The sequence below is a fragment of the Electrophorus electricus genome, chromosome 15 (genome assembly GCF_013358815.1).
Source record: "Electrophorus electricus isolate fEleEle1 chromosome 15, fEleEle1.pri, whole genome shotgun sequence".
NCBI classification, from domain to species: domain Eukaryota; kingdom Metazoa; phylum Chordata; class Actinopteri; order Gymnotiformes; family Gymnotidae; genus Electrophorus; species Electrophorus electricus.
In genome coordinates this window covers 15,352,300-15,373,270 of record NC_049549.1, presented here as the reverse complement: position 1 = coordinate 15,373,270, position 20,971 = coordinate 15,352,300, and the positions used below count along the sequence as shown (strand labels likewise).

The 20,971-nt window shown below is 42.1% G+C and overlaps 1 protein-coding gene across 1 annotated transcript; it reads left to right on the top strand.

Moving 5' to 3' along the window:
- The first annotated feature begins 523 nt into the window (after positions 1–523).
- On the top strand, positions 524–18,987 carry timm50 (translocase of inner mitochondrial membrane 50 homolog (S. cerevisiae)). The gene is made up of 11 exons (XM_026997686.2): positions 524–749; positions 1,749–1,911; positions 3,123–3,154; positions 9,866–9,887; positions 12,019–12,077; positions 12,307–12,426; positions 13,440–13,544; positions 14,922–15,020; positions 17,856–18,012; positions 18,099–18,205; positions 18,471–18,987. The coding sequence occupies exons 1-11, from the start codon at positions 537–539 to the stop codon at positions 18,567–18,569; spliced, it is 1,176 nt and encodes a 391-aa protein (XP_026853487.2). The 5' UTR covers positions 524–536; the 3' UTR covers positions 18,570–18,987.
- The last annotated feature ends 1,984 nt before the right edge of the window (positions 18,988–20,971 follow it).

Here is a 20,971-nt window from a genome sequence, read left to right as displayed (position 1 = left end):
AGTTGTATTTTATGCATGTTATGTCTTCCTCATGTGTAAAGCGGAATTGTTCTTTAACAATTGATGATATATTAATGATAATTAGCTAAAATGCCTGAATAATGAATTATAGAAAAGGAAAAAATATAATACTCTGCAGTTCTGTGCCACTCCCAGTATATAGCTAGCATGAGTAAATTAAGACTTATATTTTGCAGTGTATAGCATCTGAGGGCACACTGAATGTTTTTGGTTAGCCAGAAAACCGTTATAATCACTTCGTGTACCTCACTAAGATAACCTACCTCACTAACCGTGAAAGCTTTCAAACCAGCAATTATACTAGGCATTTTCAATCAAACAACAGGACCACGTTTATCTGCTCTCGAAGGTCAACGCTATCAATTGTTGGTTGGTCGGTCAACATAAAGATCCGCCTCTGGGGCGCGTTGATGATCTTGATTGGCTACTTCGCCTGTCCATCAACATATATTTACCCAATCACATTCCTTTGTCCTTTCCCCTCGCATTGGAGCGACAAGCTGCTTGCATTCAAGATGTCGGCGGTGTCAATGTACCCCATGTGTGTTCTAGCGAGCCGGGGCCTCCTCCGGTTGAGGAAAGGAGTCAGGGGCCCTTTAGCCCCGGCGGTGTTAGAGTTGGGTAGAGCACTCTCGGCCGATAAGTCGGCAGGAGGAGAAAGGAGCGCCACGGGGGTACTGGCTCAAGCAATATTACAAGAGAGACTTCAGAAGCAACAGAAGAGCCAGGTATCATTCCTTCACCTGTCAGTTCTTGTCTAAAGTACATTGCCCATTTGAAATTTCCCACGTCCCCGCGAAAACATTGTACAGCGATGTGCATGTATAAGAGATTTCTATCACTGATCTTAATTTTCTTTCGTGACCGTTTACAGGTGTTTATTATATAGGAGACAGTATGAATGAAGTCTGCCGTTTGGATGTGTTTGACGGTACGAAGCTAGCTAGCTAGCAAACTACCCAGACAGCTAACGGAGGCAACGTTATCTTCAATGGCACATAATTAATAGTATTTTATGTATTGTAAAACTAACTAATGGATCGTGTGGTAAATTATTGCCGTTTTGACGCTTGTATTCTGTGCAGAATGGTAACTATCTGTGGGCTATTTGGTAGGTAGGTTAGGGAGCTAATCTAGCTTAGCTATTTTATTACTTGTTGCAGCTAAAAGTCTTCTCGCAGTTTTAAAGAATACCATTTACACCCACTGGTTATTAATCGACCTAGCTAGTGTAGTTTACATGTGGAATCTGTTCACATATTCCAAGAAAGGGTCAGTTTGAATTGGACATGTGCTACTACTAGCTAGTTGCTTTATTCCTGCATGTGTATAGAAATGTCTCATCATGAGAATTATTCTAAATCTGATTTTTTTTTTTTTTAAATGTATGCAATAGAGGTGTTGGCATTATATATTCATTTCTGAGTAGTCATTAAAAATGGGCAGTTTAAGGTTAGAACAGTGTAGTTATAGCATGACACGCAGACCTTTTAGGCTGGCTTTGTGTAGCTGTTACAGGAGCACATTGTAATAGGATTACCATCTGAAGATCTTGTTTATAATTGAAGGTGAGTTGAGTGTGAGGTTTTGCAATGTTTTAGCAATGTTAAATGCTAAAAAGTGTGCACTAAATGATGGGAGCGTTATAATTTCACACTAGTCGTGACACTAACACCTTTGCGGCGTGTACAAATGATTTTTACTAAACAGTTTTGATGTGCTCACAGGAACAGACTCCTCCTGTGGGAGAGGGCAGCTGTGACCAGAAGAAGAATGACCAACATGAGGACACAAAGCAGAAAGAAAACACAGCATATGCGAAGAAGGTTGTCCTTCGCTTGGCAGGAATCATGGGACTTGGTGGAGCAGTGGGTGTGGTGTACATATTCGGTGAGTAAATCCTCTGGGTCTTTCTTCTGGGATGAGTCCTCGAGCTTTTGTCTTTCTAAGGCTTGACAGGATTTAAGAAGAAGAACATTATCATTTGAAATTTGGATGTGTGGAACACATGAATATATATTAAGGAGGTATGTATATAAGATTAATGCATATAAGGAGTTAAGGTGGTGAAAGTGAAGATCCATATGTTATATTATCCATAACATGAAATTTATTTTGGGAATTTGTGAAAATTTTATTTGTCATTAAAAGTTTTAAGTAGCTCTTAGGAAATTGTTTACATGTAAAATATCTGTCTTCTCCATTTGTTTGTATATCTACCCAAGTAAAATTATTGGTAACTAATATTGAGTAAAGATTAAGTTGGGCTAGAAACAACAACATTGATTATTAATAATAATAATAATAAATTATTATTATTATTATTATTATTATTATTATTATTATTATAACAACAAATAATGAATACTAAAAAGACATGTAGGGTCTCTTTTCATGAAATCTTTGAAAAGATTGAGCAAACTGTGTGATGCGTCAGCTAGCACTGCAACAAACAAGACAGGCTTGCCATCACGCGTTTGTCTTTATTCTTTTCTTTTTGAATGCAGTGTCAGCATTATTTGTGAAACTTCTGTAAGGCATCAGTCCCAAAAATGTTGGCGATGAGATTCTGTCCAATCCCAGAAATCGACCATTAACTGCATTGAGTCGTGCCATTTTCAACTTTGTCAGTGCCACTTACACAATTGGGTATAATTAGGCATGTCACTATTGGCCATCATTTCCCGGACGTATACAGTTCTAATGTTTTTCCTGAGAACTCAGTTTATTTTCTAGGTCAACAAAGTTAGTTTTGTAGTGTATGATTTATAAATTATTATGCATTTATTGGCTGTTCTCCTCCCAGAGGAGCTCCAGATCTCTATACCTGAACGTTTTCTTTCACTTTCTGACTTATTAGGTAGTTAATATTGTTAGTTTTTGCTTTTCTTTCATGAATGAGACCCATAATTTATAATGCAACATAGTATGAACCTTTGTATATCCGTAAATGAATGTATCCTGTGAAATATGGATGCCACTGTTTTTATAGTGTTCAACAGGGTTAGTTTCACCATGATCTTTCTGAGATCAAGAAGTTTTTAATTCTGAATATTAAAATGCTAAATATCAAACAGTGATTGTTTGCCTTGCACCTCTAGGTAGCAACTCTGTGGATGAACACGGAAATAAGGTGGGTGCATTTCTACCGGGGGGGTGGAGGGAGAACAAGACAAATGTTCATCATTTTGGTAAACCTGTGCCAAAGCTTCTGACATGGTTTGCAATTCATCATTTTTAACTCAATTTACATTTAAAGCATCTGTGTGACTAAACATGGTTTTATAACAGGACTTTTGACAGGCTTCAAGGTGTTGAATCATTTAGAAGTTTCCTAGAGCCCTGAGGTGGGAAGTGTGCCAAACGACAACTGCGGCACACTTCCTCACTTGATCTCCACACCATGGGTGCTTTTCTGATGACCCCTCCCCTAGCCCATAGTAAGAGCCCTCAACCTCTGCCGTAACTATTGAATGTGTTAGAAGTTGGTGGTGGCCAGCGGAAGGTTCTCTTCATAAGGCACACTTCACAGGGGAGTGTGAATGAGTAGAGAGCAGGTGAGATTTAATTTATGACTTTAGGTCCACTTCAAAGTGTTCACTTCACAGCGAGGAGCAATGTAAAAGGAGATGAATGGAGTGTGTCGACACTGATGGCGTTGGATCTCGTACATGTTACTTTTCCCTTGTAGTAGAAGTGGGCTACTCTAATTCAGTATTGTCAGGTTTGCTGTCAAAGGGGCTTGCATCCTGTTATAATATTTATTGTTTTCTGAATAACAGCTCTAAGCTCAGCATGATGCTCTAGATTTCCGAAGAAGGTGGAGGGTTTTTTTTTTTGGTTTTTTTTTGACAAAATAAATGGTGGTCTAAAATTATTACAATTATTTATATTATTATATTATATTATTTATATTAAGCAATGGAATATTAAATAGCATTTTTACATGTATAACCAATAAAAAAAAAGTTCTGTCATGGAGCAACTATTGTGCAGCGTCGTGTTGCTCAGCATTTCTTTAGGTTACAGTTCAGACATGGACAGATGGTCATTAGAGGTTTGTTTATATGTTTGTTTTAGTTTAGTATTCTGGTCTGAAACTTATTCATTCAATATTTATTTCACATTAGACACCAGAGACACATCTGTTAATTTCCATGTGATTTAGCCAAATCTAATTCTTATAGAAGCTGTATCAGTCCATTAATATAAACATGGATATAGTATTAATTTGAGTGGACCAGGAATTGCATATGAGTGCAATGCTAAGCTTGGTGAAATGCTTTTGTGACATTGAACAAAGCCTCTGTGTGTGTGGCTTCTGAAGACCAAAACTGTAAGACCTTCAAAGAGCAGGACATCTCTGAGTGACATTTGCTGTGTATCAAAGTGTGGGAATGTTGTTACTTCAAAGACTACAGCCATCCTTATTTCCTCTTTGGGAGATCCTTTTCAGGCTCTATAGCCCATAAAATGCTTACCTTGTAAGGACACACTTGTCAACTATGTGTGATCTTGAGTTGAATGGGCCTTGTGATGCGCAATCACACACCTCAATCTGTCGGTCTGAAGGACAGGGGGTAGAAGACCTTGTGATCAGAAGTACAGAACCTTCATCCTGTCCCTCATGCTATAGTGAACCAGTACCTTAAGGACTCTTGTCTTTTTATTAGGCCAAATAATTGATTCAACAATTGTGATTTGTTTACATATCTGAAATGTTTATCAGCCTCATACATTCATGAGCTATTAGAGGTGTTTTACAAGCCCCTCAGCTTGCTCGTCAGTTTAAAAGAGAATTTAAGACAATTTTAAGATAACGGTGTCAAGCATATACCAATGTGCATATTTTCAAGAAAAGAGTGTAAGAGAATTATCATGTTAAAGGGCATGCAAGTTTACAGTGAAAATATTTGAATAGTTCTTATTTAGCAGTTGATGGTAGCTAGTAGTATATCAAAGGATCAGAACTGGCACCTGGTTTTAAAAAGGGACTTATAATTCCAACATCATGAAAATGGTCAAACACCAAGCCAAGGCTCCTTGCTGGCTGCCAGTTCTGGTTTCTGTGAGCCTGCTGTCTTGAGTGTTAGCACAAATATCTGAAGGCACACTTTGACAGCCCTGAAGGTATCTGCCTGGCTTCACTAATGACACCATGTTTCCATGACATGTGGCAGGAGGTGGGTGTGGGATCGGGATGATTACCTCCTCTCCACATCTTTCATTTATGAGATTTCTTAGGAACCAAACGTGAAGTGTGCCAGAGGTGTTGGTGGAGCTGTAAATTGGCTGTCCTCTCCTTGTTAACTTGGGACTGTGAGAGCGGGAACTCAAACCCTTTCCCATGATGAGCACACCATTTTGTTTCAGTTGTTCCTCTTCTGAAGGTCCAACAGGCATAAAACATTTTTGATGCATTTTACTCTAAAGTCAAATTTATTTATATAGCGCTTTTTACAACCGATGTTTATACACAGCAGCTTTATAAATGTTGGGCTCAAGATCCCTAATGAGCAAGCCAGCTGTTGCTGTGGCAAGGAAAAACTCTCTTGGTGGATTAAGGAAGAACTGTTCTGCACCAAGACTCAAAAGGGAACCCATGCTCCTGGGGTGGCCCAGCATGTTATACTGATGTAATATTCAGTATTTTTTATATATGAAAATGTCAGTAAGCTTTGAGAAAATCAAAAAAATAATCTTATGAAAAAGAATAAGTAACTACTAATAACCAATGAGCACCAGAACGTGTGTGTGTGTGTGTGTGTGTGTGTGTGTGTGTGTGTGTGTGTGTGTGTGTGTGTGTCAGTGTCAGTGTCAGTGTCAGTATCTGCTGTAATGATTTACAGGAGAAGGTGTGTGTTTGGTTTTTGTTTGTTTTTATATAAACCACCTCTTTTGCTGCTTCGAATTATTTGTCCACAAGAGGGTGTTACTCACATAGCTTCAGCCTGAGGCCCTGACTTTAACAATACAGCATTACAGGACTAAGCAGAGAGGCAGAATGAGCCTCCTCCATCTCTCACATGTCTGATTACAATGTACTCACTTGAAGCAGAAGCTTATTTTTTATAGCAAGTTTCTCGTAGGCATAAGTATATGGTAACTTGTTTATAGCATGTAACTACATTGTAATGGTGAAAATGAGTCAAATTTACTTAAGCAGAGCTCAATTGCCTGGGATTTAAGAAGCACTGGCACGGTGGCGGAATGTCTGAATATATCTGGTTCGTGGAGCTGGATTAAAAATGGGGGTGACCAAAATCAGAGAAAGTCTTTGCATCTTTGTGCTGGCATGAATTATTTATCTAGGTTAATTTTTGCTTAGTTCAGCATGATATTGTTTCTTTAATGAGACAAAATGTCATGATAATAAGTACACACAGATAGCGTTTGCTGGTCTGTGTTCCTCAAGTTTAACATTAAAAAATGTATCTGATAAAATTGCCAGAGTAGGTGGGTTTCACACACAACCCAACATGTGTTCTGTGGCTGAGATGAAGTTAACTTCCGCTGCTTTGTAATGTCCATGCTGGTTGCTGAAGCTGGAATATCAGGAGTGGTTCTGTCGTCCCCATCATTACTATGTGTTTTGTTTCGCTGAAACAGCACCTGCGTCCTCCGTGCCCTAACTCGCACAAGTTTCGGCACTAACTTGAAAATTGCATACTTTGGGCAGTGTACCGTGGTATGCATTCAGTGTTTTGCTGTGTGAAGTGTGTAACTAGACCTGTGGGTCTATAGTCTAAAACCCCTAGGCTGTATGGTGATTGTACTGCTCAGAGTGTGTCCAGAACCGTCTCCATCTCTTTGTGTGTGTGTGTGTGCAGTTATGCTTAGCATGCATCTAGTTATTTGGAAAATTGGAATAATGTATTATGCCTTGCTGAACTCTGACTGCATAGTACAATGGCTTACTGTTACTCTAGATCAGGCTTTTTGTGTCTGTTCCCCGTCATGCAAAGTTTTCTGTCATATATTCTGTCCAGCCTGTTTATTGAATAGGGAACTAGTGTTGAATATAAGGGAATCGTGTTTCCCTTTATGTATATGCAGTTTTGCTGAAAGTTAACCATCTGCCCTCGTTGAAGGAGTCTTGCACCGGTGCAGACGTGTGAAGGGCACACTTCTTAACCAGACGGCATCTTCGTGTGGCCCACCTAACTGTCGTCAGGAGTAGCACCTCTACAAAAGACACTCTTCTCAACTGTAATTATCCTGTTGTCCACCTTTTGGGCCCCAGGCTGAGTGAGCAGAGCATGCAGGCATGGGGGGAGGTTGCGAGGGGCACGTGCGGAGTGTGCCAGGCAGCGAGGGTGCTGCTCCGTACACCTCCAGGGCCGTGGCTGGAGGTGACTGCCTGGGAGAAAGAGTGCAATCTTGTTCTCATGTGTCTGGGTCTCTGTGGTCAGGCACAAGACCCTTCAAGTCACACGTCATTACAGTACGATCCCAGTTGTGTGTGTGTGTGTGTGTGTGTGTCCAGCCAGAGACAAGCTCTGTTATTATTAGTGTTTTTATTTCAGAAGGCTCTAACTTGTTCAGAACATCTGCAGTAGACTTGCTTAGTTTCTCCAGTTCTTTTAGGTAACATTTGCATCTGTTTATTTACTTCAAGGTAAAATGTCATGACCTCTCCAGTATCTGAGCAGAATTTCTTATTTTGTTCCTTCAAGGTGTTATCATCTACTGCTGCTATTATTCTTGTTAGTTAGTTAGTTAGTTATTATTGCTGCTATTATTATTTATTATTATTACTACTGTTACTACTAAGGATAATCAGGGGATGATAAAGGTATAGTATTAAACAGTGTGTATGATGTGCCCTCAAAATGGTGGTTTAGAGTTCCCTGTGCAAGACTCCATAGGTTCAAGAACTTGCTTATACCTCAGTTTTGTTACTCAACAAAGATCATTATGAACAAGTGTATTCATATATGAATACTTCAGATGTGGAATCTGTTTTCTTATACAGTTTTATATGTTAAGAGGGTAAGGAAAGGGCAGCGGTAATAACCTGAACTCACCATGAGATGGCGTGGTTTCCAAAGAGCAGGAGGAGGCATGAAGTTTGAAAAGAGCCTGCTCTATGTGTATTTAGACAGCAAAGTGAGGATTGCTGTAAAAATTAAAGAAAAAGAAGGAAAGATTGCACAGGGCTGCATGTTAGACTTCATGTTAGAGCCAACTTTCTGTTACCTTTTTCGCTCCATCACAGTAGCCAACCAGTGCCAGGAAAGTAAGTGGCTAAGCAGGTGATTGAAAGTGATGCGTCTCATTTACTGCCTCCAATTGTGGAACTGTTTAGCTTACTATTATTATCTCAAAGGTCTTGTGCAATCTGCACTAGGACTGTCGGATTCCAGCACCGCTGTGTGTGTGTGTGTGTGTGTGTGTGTGTGTGTGTGTGTGTGTGTGTGTGTGTGTGTGTGTGTGTGAGATGACTAGACGACTTATCCACTCCATGCTTGCTTTTCCAAGGTCCTGCAACACTATCACTAATGTATACTTGACAAAAGGAGGTAATGATTTCATTATTATTAAGCTTCAGCTTAAGTCATTATTTACCAACATCACTAAAGACACTAATTTTATGCTCCAACAGGCTGTGCTTATTTGTTTTTGTTATGATTATTATTATTATTATGTTGTTGTTGTTGTTATAACTAATTCTCATATGTTGCTGTAGAGACATGGGTATGGATCCCCCCCCCTCCCCTTTCTGCACTGTATTTCCTGAAAGGTCCCACAAGCCATCATGTGGCACTTCTTCCCTTGAGGGGTGGGGGGGGGGTCAGACCCCCAAGAGGGCCTCCTGGCAGATGCAGCTGAATATTCATTAGCTTGGTTGTATATCTCGCTGCTGATTGATGGATTGCTCTGGTGCCCAGATAATTGAAGAGTACAGCAGGGGAGGAGCTTAAGACCCTACTGAAGCTTTGTTTTACCCTGCTTATCTTCTTCAATCTCTCTAGTTTTTCCTCCTCCTCGTCTAGGCTACCAGCAGAGAGCTGAATGTCTCCAACATTTCTTGGCATTTTCTTTCTCTGATCTGCCAGAAGTTTTGTTTGTGTAAGGCTGTTGACAGTTTGTTCCTGTAATGCAGCGGGCAGTTTATCAAAGAAAGTGCATTTGTGCATGAACCAGCCTGTCTTTTTGCATAGGGAAGAACAATATACTCAGGCACTGATTTCCAAGCAGCTAGTGCATTTATCACCATGACTCCATTTTCTTAATCTCTGTGGCTTTCACAGCGCCCACTTTTTTTTACTTCCTTTCCTGTCTTTTGATTTAGCTTCCTTTTAATCGGGGAAAAATGGGTTAAAGTTCAGCAGGATATTTGCGACTCACTTTCATTCTTTTTAAAGGTGTTCTCAAGCGGTTTCACTTTTAGGTGTGTGGTTTCAGGTTTATGGACTTTTTTTTTTTTTTTTTTTGCTAGGGTTTATTATTTGGATCTATACCCTTGGCTTCTGTAATAGCTTCACAAGGACTGGGAGCTTTGCTCAGGCCAGATATAAGGCTGCCCTGTATTTTTGTCTGTTCATATCTGTAAAACCAATAGACACTGTTAGGTGAAGTTCGACTGAGTAGGACGTACGACTCTGTTTCCAACTTATGTGGGCAAAGTAAAATGTGTTTATAAATAAATTAACGGATTGCCATATAAGCAGTGTCATCTTTTGTAGATCAATACAGAAGATCAGTATTGATCCACTGTACTGTACCTGCTTTGATGTGTTCAGATGTGTACCCACATTTTAATTCTTAATTTAATTTAACTTGCACACATCTGTAGCATTTTTTCATATTGCCTCACCTTCTCCACGTCTATGTTTTTCAGATCCCAGACGAGTTTGATAATGGTAAGTTCAGACCTCCTTGTCCATCAAGGCTTTCTGTCATGAACTGGTGTATGAAGGGCATGTTAGAGATGGAATGCCTTAGACTGTTGTGTTGGGGATTGCTCTGCTGTTGGCCATCTAACACACAATGTGTAAATGGCAAGTGCACATTGTATGAACTCTCAATTAATGGACATCTTAGAACCCTGGAAGAGACTTGTGTGTCATCTTTTTCAATATGATGTAAGCTTTTAATTTGGGTTTCTGCTGGTATCATTTCCTCCTGTTCAATTTACATTTGAAATGCAAATGGACTGTGGGGCTGTTCTGTTTTATAATGGTGTAGAAAGATATGATCAATAAAATTCCATGAAGGGAAGCTATGGCTCATTGCTATTTCCATGGAGAGCCAGCTGTGCCTTTCTGAACTGATTTTCAAACAAGATTGTGGGCTGTGAGATCTCAAACCTTGTGCAGAAATAATTGTATAATTAACTGCACATGGGGCCCAAACTGTTTACCCCCCCCCCCCCCCCCCACCCCCCCAAACACAACATCTTGATTTATGACCTCTGGAGTGTCTAACACCAGAGTATTTAATGCCATAACGAAGGGCAATGATTACTTTAGGGACTGGGTTGAAACGCCCGCTCCCCAAGAGGAGTGGAGAAGCGTGCTGGCTGCCTCCTGGCCCCACGCTCGCCCTCCCTCCCACAGCAGAAGGTAGGCGGATGGATGCGCGTGGAGCCCTCGCAGCAGAGTGGTCCTTAGGGACCGGAAGCAGGCGAGCTGCTTGGCAAACAGGCATCCTTCTGTATGCCCTTATGCCTTGGCAAGTGACGGCATTCCCTCAAACATCAAGATATATGTGGCCTGCATTTGTAAGTCCTTCCATTTAATCAAAGGCTGCATTACTGGATTGAGCAACACTGCATGTTCTAACTAGTCACAGACTTGCATGATGGGAGGCTTTTGCTATGAAGTTGCTTTTTCTCTACAGTGCTCACTGAAAGGTGTTGCTTAAATGTGTGTGGTGGGGTGTAGTCAGGTCAAAAGCATGTGGTCAGGTCAAAAGCGTGGGTGTCTCTTATTAACTGAACTTAGATGCTTTTGTTTACACCAACAGTGCGTTATGTATTGCCTGCAGACTCATACCCCCAGGCAGTCAAACCCCTCAATAACCAAAACAAACAACACAGCCTTCGTTGACGGTGCTGATGGCCACAGCCGCTCGCGGTGCTGTGAGCCCACAAAGGTGGGGTCGTCCTTCCACGTTGCGGCAAAAATGTGACCACATTTACCAACCGTTTATCACGACTGGAGGCGGCAGCACAGTGGGTGGGGTGGAGGTGGATGGAGGAAGGGAGGAAACAAACGAGCGCGACCCAAAGAAAGGGCTCGGAGAAGAGAGGTGATTGAGTAATAATGGCCTTTGGCAAACTTGCAGAGCATATGCTAACCCAGGGACCGGATTAATGGAGGCCTTTGTTGAGTCCGGGGGCCCAGCCATCGATCTTTCCATCACTCCCTCCAGCCTGTTTCAATGGTCACCCCTCCAGAGCACCACAGGTCCTCTCTAGAGCAACAATAGACCTCTTCTCCATTACACTGGCAAACAAGGTTAGGACAAGGGGCTCTTCAAAACAGACCATGCTGTCTGGCTTCCTTGGTGTCAGCAGTCTTCGTAACGGTCCTTGCAGCCGTCCGCCTTTTTTGACTGAACTTGACCTCTTCTAACAGGGTGGGGGGTGTCTTGAACAGGTACATAAAATTTGAGTACTGCTTTGTTCCCATCAGCGGCCGTTTGCTGGGATGAGGCTCACCCTGATTAAGAAAAAAATTAAAGGCATTTTTGTATAAATGATGAAACCTAAATGTATAGTGTGAAGTGCTGTTGTTTGCTGATTTTAAATGTGTTCCTTTATTATCTGCCGTCCATTCCGCATTTAACACAGCCTAGAAACTATTTTGCAATATTGCATGCTTAAACTGAATTGTGGGATGATAGTTTTACATAGTTTAACGTGCTCGTGTATTGTCACAAAATGTTGTTTTTCTGTCACATTGTTTATTGATGTATGCATTTGGGAGAAAAAAATGTAAAAACATGGAATCAGGTTTCATGCATCTTTTTACTTTTCCTTTCATGTAGATGTTCCAGTTATCCAGCAGCTCAAACGAGCCTTCAAATATTTTAAAGACTACAGACAGGTGAGCTAAAATCAACTCCTTCCTTTGAATCTAATCATCCTGCAGTTCCAGTACACTCGTCCAGTCATCCTGCAGTTTCCGTACACTCATCCGATCATTCTGCAGTTCCCATACACTCATTCAGTCCATCCGGTCATCCTGCAGTTCCCTTACACTCATCTGGCCATCATGCCATCCCCTAAACTCATCCCTGTGAGTCATCAGCAGTTCCTGGCTCTCCTCTCTGCAGATGATCATTGAGCCCACAAGCCCCAAGCTGCTCCCAGACCCACTGAAGGAGCCGTACTACCAGCCTCCATACACCCTGGTGCTCGAGCTCACTGATGTCCTGCTGCATCCAGAATGGTCGGTATGTCCTTTCCCATCTAATAAATATCCATGCAGGAGTTCACTTGCTACAGCAGAGGGCTAAAGTTCCAACCTTGGAGGTTTAAAATCTTGTGCTGTGAAACGCACTATGGCCTGTTGCTGTCAATGGCACTGAGGCATGTGAAGGTAACTACACATTACTACATTAGATCGGTGAATGGAGAAATGGTGAGTGTCCTGAACGGGAGCTCTGCACAATTTACCTTCAAATTCTAAGCTAAGACCTTAATCAAGGCCTTCGGTAGCATCCAAATATTGGCGCCAAGTATGCTGAACCTCAGCTTTACCTCTCCATGTTAGAGTTAACATCACCTGTGAGCAATGCACCTGCCTTTAAGATTAGCATTGCAGCTTTGCCATCAAAAACCTTCATTATACACTTGCTGATTTCTGCTGCCGGTCATAGAAGGCCATCTGCAGTGTGTGCTGCTTGGGCCGCACCCGTCGGGCCGTCTACCTGTAAGTGTAGACACCCCCCACAGCTATTCCCACCTGGCTTGCTGGGATGGACAGGCTCCACGCGAGCAACAGGTGGGCCACGGCACTCCTGCAAGCTGACCCCACCTGTGCACCCCCCCCCCCACCCCCAACAGCCTGCAGCCAGCACATGCCACACCCCGGCTTTGATTTCCGAAGCAGTTCAAGTGCAGCTCGGTTAGAACCTCGAGTATTACTCCAGACCAGTGTCTTTTGGCTCATGTTTTGAACCATTCAGGGAACGCTGTTTCTTAGAAGCAGATAACAAGAAAAGGGAGGAGTTGTGTACTGCTTCCAGTCTGAAGTGTACTCTAATATCCAGTTCCCCCTTTTTAAAATAATACATGTATTGAAATAAATAAAATTCACTGTTTCCTTTTTCTCATCAGTATTGCACGCTAGAGGAAAAGTGTGAATTTTACTCCCTTTTGTGGAGGTACACTGGAGCTTAATTTAAGCCTGTATCATTTGCACCTTTTATCTTTTATCTTTTAATATTTGTGTCGTCTTCTGTAGTTAGCCACTGGCTGGCGTTTTAAGAAGAGGCCGGGTATAGATTACCTGTTTCAACAGCTTGCTCCCCTCTATGAGATCGTCATCTTCACATCGGAGACGGGCATGGTGAGTGACCCGAGGAGCAGAAGAGCCACCGTCTGGCAGTCTGAGCATGAGATGCTTTATTTGTTGTTTGATGTGCTGACCATGCACATCATGCATTGAGGTCAACGCCACACTTCTGAAACATCACATGTGAAAGTGTAATCCTGTTCATAACAGGTTGAGGTCTGGGTCTTGTTGTGGTTACAGCATACACGCTGTATACAAATAGGCCAATAGCCGGGTTTGTGTTGAAGTCCTTATTTCTATATCTGTAGAAATGCTAAAACCTAGCGTTGCCTAAACAGTGTTTTTATTTCTAACTTAGATGCTAATCCTTGCATCTTTGTTGTTGTTGTTGTTGTTGTTGTTAATGTTGCACCAGCAGTGTTATCAGGCGTAGTTGTTTCTCTGCAACCATGTGAGTTGGCTTGCCTTTGGGGATATGTGTGCATAAGCGTGTGTGAAGTCTTTTATACTGGGGCTAAGCCTCTATTGTGTCAACATTCATATGCAGATAAGCCATGGATGGAGTCTAATTGGGTGGTGGTTTTTGTAATCCATGTTTTGTTTGTTTGTATGGTGTTTGTCACTGTCTCTCATGCCACACTGGTGGTCTATTGACACAATGACACAAAATGGCACAAAGCGCTGGGGCATCAGTGGCACATTAGCAGCCTGCAGACACCCTTCCCTGGCAACGGCCCATGGATTGATCGCTCCACACGGAGGAGAACCGGCTCCAACTGTGGCCCTTTCTGCCCGCAGTAGCAGCAGACTTTGAGGCGGTGGACAGCAGTAGCTGGTGCTGTGAGACTGGGCGCTGGCAAAAGGCTTCTCAGTCTGCCTCGCCTGTCTTTACAGATTTCTCTGTGCTGGTTCTTACTCTGATATATGCAGTGCATGGATGCTTCTATAAATAAATAAATACGGACAGTGGTGGTTCAGTGGTTAAGGTACTTGACTTGTAATGGGAAGGTTGCCAGTTCGAGACCACCCTACTGGCAAGTTGCCACTGTTGGGCCCCTGAGCAAGGCCCTTAATCCTTAATTGCTCAAGATGTACTCGGCCATAATTGTAAGTCGCTTTGGATAAAAGCGTCACCTAAATGCCGTAAATGTAAATATAACAAACAACATGAATTTGATTCAAGCTTATGAATTGACAAAGTCTCTTGAGATTTTCCTCAATTTCTTAAATGTGTCATTATCACATACTACTACATACTTGCTGTAAACTGTGATCATGTTCTGATGAAACATGGTAAAGATGATGAGTCAAGTACTCGATAGGCATTCACCAGAAAGTGATGTAATGTTTTTTCCCGGGAAACCATTCTCATTTAGTCCAGAATTCATTTCCATGTGAATATGACCAACCACACACGGTTCTTTTACGCAGACGGCCTATCCCTTGATTGACAGCATTGACCCTCAGGGCTTTGTCATGTACCGCCTCTTCCGGGACGCCACGCGCTACGTGGAGGGCCATCATGTCAAGGTAAAAACAGTTTCATTGGTAAAATGGATCAGAGTTGTTGCATGCCTCAGTGTGTTTTCCAATAAAGCATTTTAGTGTAATGAGCATATCATGCTGTCTTCTGCTAATGCTGCAGTGATTTCACCATCTATTTATATCTCTCCATATAAACAGTTATTCATCTTCCAAATATTTATTCATCAACCTCTTTCAGCTCTTCCATAAGGAACCCTTCACTGAGGCCTGTGTGTTTTAGCTGTCTAGCGATGGCCATCTTGCACATTCTCTCATTGTGATCGCCCTCTCTGTTCTGGTAGTCGTGGAGTTGGTGCATTTTAAACCTGCTCTTTGTGCAGAGCCCAGTCCAGCAGCCCCTGCGGCATAATGATGCCATGCCCCCTGCGTCTCTGCTCCATGCCGTCCTTCTGCTCATATGTTGATTTCTTCGTCTTCGTCTTCTTCTTCGTCTTCTTCGTCTTCTTCTTCCTCCTTCACCCACCTTGTGCTACATCACCATTCTTCTCTCTTCTCCCAGAAGTCCAGAACAGAAGTCCAGGGAGTTTCCAGCCCTGTTCTCCTCCTGATCTCTCCACCCCGTCACTGTGCCTCATTTACCTTCTGCTTCGCCTCTCCTAGGTCGCTGTTACTGGAGCCATGCTCTCCGTATGCCTGCAGACCACCGTATTGTTACCCTCTTATTGTGCCACTCTTATGACTAGTCTCATAGATTCAGAGCCAAAACAAAGTTCACAGAATTTTATTTATTTTTTTATTTTTTAAAATTGATACCAGAAATTACTCAGCCTGTATTGTATTTGTAACCCCAGAGAACACAGTAAATTGAATGCTCATTATATGTCAGTTATAGTGTTAAAACAGATTTTAAGCTATGGCTATGAACTGTTCATGAGTGCACTGGACCAACTTTCTGGTATTTTGTTTGTTTAATGATTAGACCTTTTCTGTTAAAAGATTAGAGTAACTCTGATCTGAGGGTTTTAGCCCTGGGTGTCTGTTGTGGAATGAATAATAATAATAATATTATTATTATTATTATTATTATTAAGTACAAATATGTTTGGATGTGAAGTGCTTGGGCTCGGAGTATGGAAGTGCATGTGTAAGTGAGGAAGAATGTGGGTTTGCGTCTGTGTGTGCGAGTGCGTGTGCGCGTGCATTATCAATAGCCTAGCCGGTCACATTTCACCAGTAGCGTGGCGGTGTTCTCCCTGGCCCACGCTCAGTTCAGTACCACTCCTTTCTCTGCCTTTTGCCCTGTTTTCTCTCCTCCTCCTCCTCTCTCTCTCCCCTCCCTCATTTCCCATCTGGCATAGTAAAAGCCAGTAGGGCGGGAGGCAGCCAGCCGTGTGTGTGTGTGTGCGCGCACATCTCTGTGCATGCATGACTGACTGTTTGTAACAAATGCAAGATGCATGTTCCCCATGGTTAGCTAGGATTAATGGTCAGTCAGCCATGAAGTCCTTTAAGCTCATCGTTTAGGAAATTAGTGTTTGCTCCCACTGAAGCTGTTGCGCTCTGTCAGTCGGCACATCAAGCACGCACGCCCGTGTGTGTGTGTGTGTGTGTGTGTGTGTGTGTGTGTGTGTGTGTGTGTGTGTGTGTGTGTGTGTGTGTGTGTGAGTTTGCATGTGTAGATATGACACCAGTGGATGGAGACCCTGACTTTTGTCATTGAGTGCTTGTGAGGCTAGCTGGGTGAGGGGGTGGGGTGGCCCATGTAGGTTCGAAGAACGCTTTTTCTCACACGTTACCTGGGGGATTAAATCCAGTCTGATACAGCAACCTGACACTCTTGCTCTACTCCCACTTTACACTGCTCTGCTAACAAAATGTGCGCAGACACACACACACACACACACACACACACACACACACACACAGGCCTTATGTCAGTGTAAATTGCATGCATTAATAGAACTGATGATCCCCAGTTCACCGTCGAATGCATGACTTATGACCGGTTCACATTCATTTCACCTGTTCTGCAGAGAGTGCAATAACCTCACTATATTTACAAACACACACACACACACACACACACACACACACACACACACGTGCGTATACTGGTTGGTCAGAGGTCTCCGTTAAACCTGCATGGGCAACTGATTTCTCGTGGATCTCGGGGGTGGGGGGCAGACGTGCTTTGTTTATGGTGATTCATGCTGCGTGTGTCCTCTCCTTTTCACCTAGTCCACTCTGTATTTAGCTCTCCCTCTTAGCTGTCTGTCTGTTCCTGTTTGACCCTCTCTCTCTCTCTCTCTCTTTCGCCCGCTGTCGCTTGTGCCCGGCCCCTGTGTTCAGGCCTCTCGGGGGGATACAGATGACCCTAGTGATAGGGAGAGTGCAGCGTCCCTTTCCATCTGTTCTGGGGGCCCTCCACTGAGACAGCTGCCTGTGTGTGTGTGTGTGTGTGTGTGTGTGTGTGTGTGTGTGTGTGTGTGTGTGTGTGTGTGTGTGTGTGTGTGTGTGTGTGTGTGTGTGTGTGTGTGTGTGTGTGTGTGTGTGACTCTACAGGGGTCGATGAATGGGTGTTAACAGTTTGCACTTCTCTACAGATGCTTAGGTGTGAATATGGTTAATGTCAGTGTCATTACATGGGCATGACTTAGTTAGTTAGTTATTTAGTATAGAACATAATTATTTTTCAATTTAACACAGGTCAATGAAGAAGGAAATAATACTGACTAGAAAGGACACATTAAAAACTTAGTGCACCATCCAAAAATAAAAATGCATCAGTTAGCTTTTTTTAACTGATGAACATGCTTAGGTGATGTATCTCTCTTTTTCTTTCTCTCTCTCTCCCACTTGCTCTCTCTTTCTTTTCCACAGGACGTGTCTTGTCTGAACAGAGATACATCTAAAGTGATTGTAGTAGACTGCAAGCGAGAAGCTTTCAGCCTGCAGCCCTTTAATGGCATGGCCCTGCGCAAGTGGGATGGCAACTCTGAGGACCGCACGCTCTATGACCTGGCTGCTTTTCTGAAGAGTAAGCGTGCGTGTAAGCATGCGTGGCTATCTTTTGTGACATCAGTACTTTACAATTAACTCCTCTGAATCTGTGTCCTGTGACAGCAATCGCAGTGAGTGGTGTGGAAGATGTTCGTAGTGTGCTGGAAAACTATGCTCATGAAGAGGACCCCATTGAAGCCTTCAAAAAGAGACAAGCACAGCTGGCACTGGTATTGCTGCATTCCTGCCTTTATTTTTTCTGCATGATTTGTGTGTCTGTCGAAGAGTGCCAATATCTGTTGTGATTTGTATTAACGAAACTCAAGTTCTGTATATGAAAAGACTTTAGCATAATTTTAAAGGAATGGATTGCAAGTGTGTTTTCATTTATTTTTTAAAAAATCCAGTGTTTATCTTTAAATCTGCTCTGGTGTTCATCTGGTTTTGTTCAGTTCTGCCATTTATCGTGCAATTCTTGTGTTTTTGTGCGGGCAGGAGGAGGAGCAGAGGCTGACAGAGCTTTCTCAACACAAGAAGCAAGGCTTATCTTTTGGCTCCATCGCAGGCCGCTTCTGGTCACGCAAGCAACAATGAGAACTGTTCTCACTCAGGGCCACCAATCACAGTCCACCGTGAACAGTGACTGGCCAATGGGAGGTAGCCATGGTTGCTGCACTGGACAGCACATCTGGGCGCATGGGAGGGAGGTGACAGACGGAAAGAGGCAGAAGGCGGGTTGGGGAGGAGGGTGGGGGTGACTAAAATAAAACATGAAGACATCTACTGAAGATGTTCCGTAGCCATTAGAAAGGCTTTGGCTAGACTGCAGACACACCCTACAGCCTTCACTCATCTGATCTCATTTGTTTTGTTCGTAACTGATGTTCGTCTGAAAATTGTTCCAAGAGGAGGACTACATTTGGATTTCTTTTACTCCACTTCCCAGCTCACTCATTATTCCTACTCATACCGAAGAGCAACCCCTTGTATTGGATACACTCTCAGCTGAGGGAGAGATTATGGACATCCACTTTCAACCTCCTGACTGATAGAGATCATGCCAGCTTAGTGCTGTATGTAGTGAGGATGGGAGAGCGGCAAGGCACTCGAATTAGAGTCTGTGCACTCTTACCGCTGGAAAGACTGTTTCTGTGCCACAGGATGACGGTCTGCAGTTCCTAGCAAGTGACGTCAGATCAAATGATGAGAATGACGGGGTCATTTTATGACAGAAAGGCCCCATTTCTTTCTGCAGATGTGATTGTTAAACGGTCTGTGTAATGCATTTGAACTACTTAAATTACCATAAATAAACAAAATGTTTATGATTTTCTATAATCGGGTGTTTTTTTTTTCCCCCCCTCCATTCATTTTACTTTAAAAAAAAATATCTGAATGAAGCAGCTGCAGGAGCCCCTAACAAACCTGGAGAAATTAAGGACTTGCCAGATAGCAGTTTATCCATATATTAGTTCAAGGTATTGAGTAAGAATACACATTTTCTCCCTGTTCCTGGATTATCTTTATTTTCAAGTCAGATGATGAATGTTTAATTATTGGAACTTCAGGACAGATAGTTTTACAGGGAATCCAAAGAAATACAACTATGCTCCTAGTTCCTTACTAGTGGGTTTATTATATGTGTATGGGAAAAGCTGTTGTCCTGGCTTTCACACAAGTGTTTCAAGTAACTTGTTTCATGCTGAGATTCTACATGGTCTGTCTGACACGGAATGATGATGAGTCAGGTTCCAGATTCCTCAGCTCTCAGGAGATTATGGATGCAGGTTTTCTGTTAAGGTGCCAAATTTTTGTCACTGACATTTGATATTTTTGCAATCAAGCTACATACAAGAAAAATTTAAGTAGATGTATTTACGAAATACAAATCACTCCCTGTACTAATTTTTTGTGTACTTAAAGGTAACGAGTGGGAGAGAGCAGCTTAGTTTCACCATTTCCACTAAAATTATGATGCAGATGGTGGTTTTATGTGCATTTTTATACATTTCATAACACTTTTTATGTGCATTTAAAACTGAGGACTGTACAGGCGTGACAATCTTTAAATACCATGTCATTTTTCTTGGATACATGGTATGAAAATGCATAATTTTATGCTGAATTAGAAACATTCTAAAAACATTCAATCACACAGTTTATGTAAAGGCAATTATATTTGACAGTAGTCATAAATAAGGCTGTTACACATAAAACCTGGTTCTAAAATGTACCAGTCTCTGATTTTCACCCGTATTTGGAATCAGGAATATTCCTTCAATGTTCAGCAGTAGTCCACCTTCCTTGGTACTGCTTGCTTGTTTGTTTGGTTTGTTTGTTTGTTTGTTTGTTTGTTTGTATTGTTTCTTGCAGGAAGCAAAATCATTACTGACCACTGTATTTAACACTTTCAGATCCTCCTAGTCCTCCTAGTGTCCTAATGTATATAACCACTGATTTGTTTCTTCCATGACATGCAACTCCTTACAGTGTAACAGATGAAGCGGTGTTTTGCAGCAAGTCATGCATACTTGGTCAAAAATAGTAAACAGAAATGTTAATGAAAACATTTGATTCTTGACTTAAGGTCCCCCACACTGTTGCTGTTTTTCCATTCTACAAGTCAGAGTATTTTCAAACTGTTGCTCATCCATTGGGCTTTGCCCATGACAAAATAACTTCAGAAGCTATTTGTTTTCCTTTTAAATGTGGTTAAGGCACTGGATGCATTAAATACGTAAACTATAAGTTCATAAACATCTTTTACACTTTCCTGTCACTTCCCAGAGAGGTACATCTTATGCTGCAGTAAAACCACTGATCTACAGATTATGATCATAATTATAATTTAAGAGTAGGTATTTGTATTTACAACATTTTCAGGGGCTAGGATAATGGTATCAAGCTGCCGTCTTGCCCCATTAAGTGTCTATATGAAGGCTTGCGCATAACAAAGGAGATGCAAAAAGCCTGGCTATGAAGACATTTGCTTTTCC